At 42.4% G+C, this 10,142-nt stretch overlaps 1 protein-coding gene across 1 annotated transcript in view; it reads left to right on the top strand.

Moving 5' to 3' along the window:
* Positions 1–4,050: 4,050 nt before the first annotated feature.
* Positions 4,051–10,142, top strand: part of LOC311141745 (negative elongation factor B-like) — a 28,796-nt gene continuing 22,704 nt past the window's right edge. The window contains exon 1 of the mRNA XM_084177179.1: positions 4,051–4,233. Within this exon, the coding sequence (XP_084033305.1) occupies positions 4,132–4,233 (102 nt within the window). The 5' untranslated portion in view covers positions 4,051–4,131. The remainder of the gene's footprint in view (positions 4,234–10,142) is intronic.

Here is a 10,142-nt window from a genome sequence, read left to right as displayed (position 1 = left end):
AAAGCATTCGAAGGAGTTCGAAGAGAAAACTGAAAAAACAGATCGAAATATTAGAGGCACAGCTCACAAAAGAGAAAAGTAAAACTGAGAAATATAAGAAGAGGTACTATCGGGCCAAGAAAGAAAGTGCGTCCAAATCACCACGTACAAAAGTCAATGCTTTGTTGGCACATCAAAAAGTGAATTCACCCATCAAAAGAGCTCTTCTTTTCCATACATCCCTGATTGAAGATATTAGAAGAAAATATGAACATGCAAAAACAAACCGAGAGAAGCAGCTGATAGCAAAAGTGGTCAGTGGAAACATTCTTAAGAAGTATAAGCTCCAAAAGCATGCCCAGACTGCTTTTGGCTACTCTAAGAAGAGAGCAAAGTATCCTGTGGATCTGACCTACCGTGGGAGGAGGTGCTTCAGTCGAAATGAGATTAGGAAGAACGTTACATCATTTTTTCTTCGAGATGATGTTAGTCGAATGACAACTGGCCGCAAACAAACAGTCACACGGCTGAAGAAAAAAATGCAAAAGAGGTTGCTTACTGATACAATGAAGAACTTGCATAGGAGGTTTCTCTCTGAGCACATTGGCCAAATGTCATACACCTCCTTTTGCCGTCTCAGACCCTTTTGGGTGGTAACCCCTTCTTCCTCTGACCGTGACACATGTCTCTGCAAAAAACATGAGAACTTGCAATTCATTGCCAATGCCTTGCAGAGCCAAGGGTTACTGTCCTCAAGAAATATTGAGGAAATGTCTGAAGCAACCATGTATGACCCGAAAGCCAAGGTCTGTGCTTATGGTGAGTGCAGTGAATGCCTCCTAACTTGTCACCCGATGCTGACAACCCCTGGGGAAGAGAACATTCGTTTATCTCAGTGGATGACAGAGAAGATCAAGAAGGATGAGAAGGTGTCAACAATAACAGTGAAAAGGGAGATAACAACAACAGAGCATGAGCTTAACACAGATTTCCAGGAGAGGCTTCTCCATTTTAGGAGCCATGTCTTCAACATTAAATGGCAGTTTGATGCCTACAGGGAGCTCAGGAGGAGTCTGAAGCACAATGAGTCCCTCTTGCATATAGATTTTAGCGAAAATTACTCATGTAAGTACAGCGAATAAATACAATCTGTGCATTTTGGAGGCTCACACAAGCAGGCCAGTCTGCACACTGGAGTGCTCTACACCACTGGTGAACAAGCGCCACACACCTTCTGCTCCATATCACCCTCCAGAAGACACGACCCTGTGGCCATCTGGGCCCACCTTGATCCAGTTCTGAAGGTAGTGAGAGAACGACACCCTCAAGTCAGCACACTTCATTTTTTCAGCGATGGGCCTGCAACGCAGTATCGACAAAAGGGAAATTTCTTCTACCTCTCAACGGAACCCTACAAGTATGGCTTCAAATAAATAACGTGGAATTTCTTTGAGGCTAATCATGGGAAGGGGGCACCAGACGGTGTGGGTGGGGCCCTCAAGAGGTCAGCAGACCGGATTGTAGCCCATGGAGGAGACATTCCTGATGCCCAGAGCTTGTATAACAAGCTGAAAAGCCTGGACACATCTGTCGAGCTGTTCTTCATCCCAGAGAGGGATATTGAATCAAAGCCTGAGGTACCTGCAATAGCTGCCATAAAAGGCACTATGAGAATCCACCAAGCTATCAGTCTGACACCCGGCCAAATGAAATACAGAGACATTTCATGTCTGTGTAAAAGGGAGGAAGGTGTTTTGGACTGCCTCTGCTTTAACCTTCAAGAGGTCACTCTAGCTAATGTTCCTGTTTCATCTGACAAGTCTCCAGCATGTGGAAAGACACCAGATAATCCTAGGAGACCAGAAATGATTGAGGTAAAGCACATTGGAGAGTGGTGCGTCGTTAATTATGACAATGAAGCATACCCAGGTATCATCATGGATGCAGAAGGGCACAGTGTGAAAGTTTTAAGTGTATGCAACGCCAAGTTCAAATGGCCAAGTCTTCGGGACGACATCTGTTGGTACCATGACTGGCAGGTACTTTGCCTAATACCAGAACCACAGGCTCTGAACAAGCGCTCTGTACAGATTGAAGTGTCTGCATGGAAGTATGTGGAACAGCAACTGCAGAACTGAGCCATGTCTCTGCAGAAAGGGAGAGACTGTTTGGAGATGCGTCCAAGTGATCTTTCTGTAATATTCTGTTTTTTCAAATCAACTGTTCTCCACTTAAAAAACATTTTTCTTCTTGTTCTACAGTTGAATGTTTGACTTTCACTGTGCAGAATGATGTACAGAGTTTAACGCTAGAAGGCCACATTAATGTCTCATTTTGGGCATCTTTATTCAGTGGCTGCATGCAGGTAGAGTGGATCAAAAACAGTCTGTTCAACTTGTAATTTCCCCCTACCTGGGAAAAGGCATTTTTTACATCATTTTCTTGCATTGTTCCTTGCATTTATGAGGCCATTCAATGACATTTCACAACGTGTCCACCCTGTCATGCCCAGGGTCCACCCTGTCATGTCACTGTCCACCCTGTTATTTTCATGTTCTATGAAAATAAACAAATTATTTTCACAAGTTAGCAAAATCTTTTGTGTGATTCCTCTATAAACAAATGAGGGCCAAATAGTATTGTTTGAAAGTTTGACCAGATATCTTTTTTGTTAGATTTTATTTAGAAAAGAAAGTGCAACTCTCGCAGATTTTATAGAGAACCAAATAGTTTGCCATAATTTCATTATTATCCAAATACTTTTCCCATAAACTAAAATATATTGTTGAGAAAGTGACTAAATAGTTTTCTGAAAATGTACGTTTTATAATCACTATGTAATTACAATGTATTTATTCTGCTTTGAAATTGTCCATGACAGGGTGGACATATTTTGCTGTTTGCATGTAAATTGTCTGCTTGCAGTTAATTTATAAAAAGTGTGGGAGCTTGACCAATATGCATTTCTAACAGCATAACATATACTTAATACAATGAATATGAAGTTCAATGGAAAATCTCAGCTTTTTGGGGGGGAAATGGGGAAGTCTCAAAGGCACCTTATGGTGATATTGACCCATCTAGCAAGCTAGCCAACTTTAGCCAGTTAGCTTGGGTGCTTGACTGCCATTGTGAGGTCAGACAGCTCGGTTTGCCAGAGCGTCCAGTGTGTGCTCTGAACACTCAGAGAGCAAAATGCTCTGAATTTACAAACAGACAATCTGAATTTACAAACACCCAGAGCGCACTCTGAGCGCACTCTGGCACCCCAGATTGAATTTACAAACACACCCTAAGGGGCGTTCATAAATTCACTCAATCTACTCAGATTTCAGAGCACTCACATCTGAGTGTGCCAGAGCACAGAATAACTGATGAATTTACAAACTCGCAACACCTGTTGAATATGACCAGTGTCAGTAAACGTCGGCAATAAAAAACTTAACTCAATTGTTGCCAGCAGCACAGTTACAGTCACTAACGCTCTATATAACATGAAAACAGCCTAACCAACTCTGATTGGGCGAGTAAAATGGTCAGAGTGAGGTGTTCTCTCGTTTGTGTCTGGTAGAGCATGGCGCTTGCAACGCCAGGGTTGTGGGTTCGTTTCCCACGGGGGGGCCAGTATGAAAATGTATGCACTCACTAACTGTAAGTCGCTCTGGATAAGAGCGTCTGCTAAATGACTAAAATGTAAAATGTAAGTAGCTAGCCAACTTTAGCCAGTGAGCTTGGGTGCTTGATTGCCGTTGTGAGGTCAAAACTCTCCGATCAACCCTTCTCCTCGGCCAGAGTGTCCAGTGTGCGCTCTGAACGCTACAAACATACAATTTAACAGCGCTCTGAATTTACAAACGACCAGAGCGCACTCTGACACACTGGAGACAATGTACGAATGCACCCTTAGTAGACCAGCCCCAGCCGCTATGGCGTCTATGGGAGACACACCCAATTATGTAGACCGGAACGGACTTTTTTTTTAATGGTAAACGGCCTCAGTGAACTATCTTGATTTATCCACCATCTTTGGTTAGCCAAGAAGAAACAAAGTCGCGAACGTGTAGTCATTCATTTATGAATGTATTGTATTATTAGCCCTATGTTTATTTGATTAAAGGTATGTATAGCTAGTTATATCGTACACACGAGAAAATGTTTGCGGGCCTGCCTGAGCTTGGGATATCTAATGGCGAGGATCTAAAAGAAACACTGACCAACTGCACAGAGCCTCTGAAAGCCATTGACCAGTTTCAGGTAAGCTAAACTGACGTTAGCTAGCAAGCTAACAGCTAGATAAAAACAGGACTAAAAGCATGTTGATACGAGCGTATCGACAAAGTGGTTCAAACTATGTATTGTGCTCATTAGTTACTATAATTATCAGTTAAGTTAGTGGTTAGTCAACGTATGTCATTCAAATAACGTTAGCCAGCCGTGTTAGTACGTAACAAGTCAGATAGTTAACGTTAGCTAGCTCTGGCCCAGGGCATCGTTCGGCAGCGCTCTCACGGTTGCCCTGAATTAATCGTTCGATGAATCACCCCATGGGGGAATTTTGTTTGGTGAATGGCTTCAGTAAACTTTTGTAACTTAGCTACCAAAGTAAAGATGTTGCTTGAGTTCTGAATAACATTTCTCTCTATTCGCGCCTTCTAATTTCTCCAAAATACGAGTGCGCATGCGCGTGGACCAGCGCTAGCTGGCGGTATGAAGTCAAAGTGCTCTAAAGTAGTGTATTTCAAACGGAAAACGTTTTGCAACGAAAACCAGTGGTGTATTCATTACACCGATTCTGTTTCGTCTGTTAACAGAAACGTTTACTCCAGACGCTGAGTTCCGGGGTGTATTCATTACGGAAACCGTTTACCATTTAAGAACCAAACAAGCGTTTCAATTGGACAAATTCAGATAGGTCCCTCCCTGTACCGTTTGCTTCCGTTTTAAGAAACGTTTTGCAACAGAGTCGGAGTAATAAATACACCCCCGTTTTGTTATTAAACGGGAGTTGTAATTCAGACCTGTCTCTTATTTTTTTATAAGTGTCTGGAAGAAGGAACCCTGAAGACTTCACTCCACTTTAGAGCATGGAATAAGCGATAATTGAGAGATGTGCAAGTTGTGCCAAACACTTCGCAGATTACTCAGATTGGAATGGCAACGTGTGGAAACCATACAATTTAAAAATAACTACTACTTCTGTTTAAGAACCCAACAGCTTTTACGTGATGTTGAAGAGCATTTGGAGTAAACTGTTTCTGTTGCAAAACGTTTAGCAACAGAATTGGCGTAAGGAGGAATACACCTCAGGAGAGTCCCTCACAACGTTTTGTAACGAATCTGACTGTCATTAGTCAGTCGGTTATTTTTATGCGCTCTAGAGAACAACATACACTGAGTCTACCAAACATTAAGAACACCTTCCAAAATTCTCCTTTAATCTGTCTCCTTCCCTTCATCTACACTGATTTGAAGTGGATTTAACAGGTAATGTCAATAAGGGATCAAAGCTTTCACAAGGATTCACCTGGTCAGTCTGTCATGGAAAGGTGTCCTTATTGTTTTGTACACTCAGTGTAAACTTAGTTTGACCTACATTCAATACTAATTTCAGGTCAAGAAAGTTTTTCTGTAATACAATGAATGCAGACTGTAGTTCAGATAGAGCCTGGTCAACCGTGGGGGCAATAGCATACACAATAGTGTCATCGGCATACAAGTGCAGGTACATTTCTTTATTTTCTTTACAGACAAGTCGATATTGTTAATGTAAAAAGTACAGGACCCAGAATCGACCCCTGCGGGACACCTTTCATAATATCCAGGAAACCTGATTTAACACCATCAGTAGATGCACATTTTGAGTTCGATCTGTCAATTCATTTTTAAACCAGTTGCATGCAGCCTGGTCTAGGTCAATTGAGGAAAGCCTCTGAATTAGCAGTGAGTGATCAACAGTATCAAAAGCCTTTGACAGGTCAATGAAGAGGGCAGCACAATGTTGCCTTTTATCCATACAGTTAACCACATAATTTATAACTAGGGATGCAGCAGAGATAGTGCTATGACCTGGTCTAAAACCCGACTAATACATTTCAAGAAAGATCTTACCTGAGAATTAATCAGATTCTAATATTTTAGCTAGGCAAGAAAGTTTAGAAATTGGGCAATTTAATTATGTAGGTTACAAGGGTCACCATCTTTGAAGGGGGAGTACATGGCCCGCCTTCCAAACCTTGGGGATAGTACCAGATATAATCATCAGATTAAAAATATGGGTTAATTATTCAGCAATCAGGGGGGCAGAGAATTGCAGCAAAAATGTATCAAGCATATCAGTGGATTTTCTTTTCTTCCAATCTTAAACAAGGCATCTAGCACATCACAGATAGTAAATTGTTGAAATGAAAACAAAGATTCACAAGAAGTTGACGGGTTAACCGTCGAGTCCGCTAGAGGGAAGAACAGTTGATTGACTGACCAGGGTCAATTAAACCACAGTTTCTCTCAAATAAAAAGCTTGCCGAGATGATACAATTATGATTCAAAGCATCACTTATCCCATTCTTTCTGAGTTATGATGCCAGAATCAGACAGAACTTGCTTAGGCAGAGCAGAAGAGGAATTTGTACGCTTCAATGAATTTATTGTTTGTGGCGCGCAGCATTGCGGTACCACGTACTGCTAGCAGCATTTTAGCCAAAAGTGTTATACTAGCTGTCTAGTCTGTGTTTTATAAATGTGCAATAAGCATAAAACACAATGATATAAGGAATTGGCAACTCGTTCTCATTCTGAGAAATAAGGTAGGCCACTTGATTTCAACATCTGAACAAAGTGGACAGGCTAGCATGCTGTTCAAATAGTTGAAGGACGGAAAGAAGGGCGTGTTCATAATAGTTCAACTGTTCTGCCTTGTTAGCTAGCAAATAGATCCAAGTTGGCTAAAGTGGAAATATAAAGATTCCTATAAAGATGGTTACTCACGAGCACGTGGGCTTGTGCTTGAGAGATTGTTTATGAGACCTGTGTTAATTTTCTATTCAGTGATTATTGCAAAACAAAGCAGGTTAAACTTTTGATAAAATTATGAATAGGTCTTGTGATTGTGGAAGGCTTATATTTAGCCTAGGTATAATTTCACAAGCCCTGAATTCATTAGATTATTGCTGACTGTTTGACATGCAGTGTATTTGACCTTTTAATTGTACAACTAAGCATATTTAGAGAAAACATTTAAAAAATCGAGATAAATAGCGTGAATAAGATTGAAAAAATTGAGATTATTTTTAGGCCATATCGTCCAGCCCTAATTGAACTAGGCTTGGGCGGTATCCAGATTTTCATACTTCTCTCATCCCAGGATTTACGGTATTACCAGTATAGTACACAAGGGGGTGAAAAAAATACAAGAAAAAGGGCTCTATGACCAGAATGCTAATAAAATTAGCACAAACGAATAGCTAAATCACATAGACGCTGTTAGCTGAATGCTAATGAGTGAAAGTTGTGAAGCATGCTTTTCTGAAGGAAGAGCAGCATGTGTATACGGAGCAGAGGGCAGAAAAACGAAGGAGAAAAAAACCCACAAGCTAATAGGAAGCACAGGGAAAAAATGGCACCTGTACAGATGACTCATCCAGAGCCCTTTGACTTCTGGCAGAAAGCCATTATAAGATATCACGTGAATGGCTCAACTGTTTCGGGGGAACAGCTTCATAATGTAAAATAATGTGACCGGTGAAATGAAGAACGCAATCTGCTTTATTTCCTAAAGTATTGCACATGTTGACTGCAGGTATAAACTTAAAGTAGATACAAATATTCAAATGTATTGAAAAGCTTCAAAGAAATAGTTTTGACGGTATTGGAAAACCATACTGTGGCTTTTTCCAAGTACCCCTGTATATACGGTTTACCGCCCAAGCCTAGATTTAACCACTTATATGGTCGGCCGACACCAAAAACAGTGAAGTTGATCGATCTACGTGGAGGGAGGAGCTTCTACTTCTAAAAATCCACCTTTCCAGAAATAAGTCTCTCACTGTTGCCGCTTGCTACAGACCCCCCTCAGCCCCCAGTTGTGCCCTGGACACCATATGTGAATTTCTTGCCCCCATCTATCCTCAGAGTTCGTACTGCTTGGTGACCTAAACTGGGATATGCTTAACACCCCGGCCGTCCTACAATCTAAACTAGATGCCCTCAATCTCACACAAATCATCAAGGAACCAACCAGGTACAACCCTAAATCTGTAAACATGGGCACCCTCATAGATATCATCCTGACTAATTTACCCTCTAAATACACCTCCGCTGTCTTCAACCAGGATCTCAGCGATCACTGCCTCATTGCCTGCGCCCGTAATGGGTCCGCGGTCAAACGACCACCCCTCATCACTGTCAAACGCTCCCTAAAACACTTCAGCGAGCAGGCCTTTCTAATTGACCTGGCCTGGATATCCTGGATGGATATTGACCTCATTCCGTCAGTAGAGGATGCCTGGATGTTCTTCAAAAGTGCTTTTCTCTCCATCTTAAATAAGCATGCCCCATTCAAAAAATTCAGAACTAAGAACAGATATAGCCCCTGGTTCACCCCAGACTTGACTGCCCTTGACCAGCACAAAAACATCCTGTGGCGTACTGCATTAGCATCGACCAGCCCCCACGATATGCAACTTTTCAGGGAAGTCAGGAACCAATCTACACAATCAGTTAGGAAAGCAAAGGCTAGCTTTTTCAAACAGAAATGTGCATCCTGTAGCACTAACTCCTAAAAGTTTTGGGACACTGTAAAGTACATGGAGAATAAGAGCAACTCCTCCCAGCAACCCAATGCACTGAGGCTAGGAAACACTGTCACCACCGATAAATCTACGATAATCGAGAATTTCAATAATCATTTTGCTACGGCTGGCCATGCTTTCCACCTGGCTACCCCTACTCCGGCCACCAGCTCTGCACCCTCCGCTGCAACTTTCCCATGCCCCCCCCCCCCCCCCCACTTCTCCTTCACCCGAATTCAGATAGCTGATGTCCTGAAAGAGCTGCTAAATCTGGACCCCTACAAATCATTGGACTAGACAATCTGGACCCTTTCTTTCTAAAATTAGCAGCCGAAATTGTCACAACCCCTGTTACTAGCCTGTTCAACCTCTTTCGTATCGTCTGAGATCCCCAGAGATAGGAAAGCTGCCGCGGTCATCCCCCTCTTCAAAGGGGGTGACACTCTAGATCCAAACTGTTACAGACCTACCCTGCCTTTTGAAAGACAAGTTAACAAACAGATCACCGACCATTTTGAATCCCACCGTACCTTCTCCGCTATGCAATCTGGTTTCCAAGCTGGTCATGGGTGCACCTCAGCCACGCTCTAGGTCCTAAACGATATAATAACTGTGATCGATAAAAGACAGTACTGTGCAGCCGTCTTCATCGACCTGGCCAAGGCTTTTGACTCTGTCAATCACCGCATTCTTATTGGCAGACTAAATAGCCTTGGTTTCTCAAATGACTGCCTCGCCTGGTTCACCAACTACTTCTCAGAGTTCAATGTGTCAAATCGGAGGGGCTGTTGTCTGGACCTCTGGCAGTCTCTATGGGGGTGCCACAGGGTTCAATTATCGGGCCGACTCTATTCTCTGTGTATATCAATGATGTTGCTCTTGCTGCTGGTGACTCTCAGATCCACCTCTATGCAGACGACACCATTTTGTATACATCTGGCCCTTCATTGGACACTGTGTTAACAAACCTCCAAACGAGCTTCAATGCCATACAACATTCCTTCCGTAGCCTCCAACTTCTCTTAAATGCTAGTAAAACTAAATGCATGCTCTTCAATCGAACGCTGCTTGCACCCGCCCGCCCGACTAGAATCACTACTCTCGGCGGGTCTGACTTAGAATATGTGGACAACTACAAATACCTAGGTGTCTGGTTAGACCGTAAACTCTCCTTCCAGACACACATTAAGCATCTCCAATCCAAAGTTAGATCTAGAATCAGCTTCCTATTTCGCAACAAAGCCTCCTTCACTCATGCTGCTAAACATGCCCTCGTAAAACGGACTATCCTACCGATCCTTGACTTCGGCGATGTCATTTACAAAATAGCTTCCAACACTCTCTACTCAGCAAATTGGATGTAGTCTATCACAGTGC

Source organism: Coregonus lavaretus, assembly GCF_964263955.1.
Source record: "Coregonus lavaretus genome assembly, chromosome: 14".
Taxonomy (NCBI): Eukaryota; Metazoa; Chordata; class Actinopteri; order Salmoniformes; family Salmonidae; genus Coregonus; species Coregonus lavaretus.
Note: the sequence above shows the minus strand (reverse complement) of the source record. Positions and strands in the feature narration are given on the sequence as shown.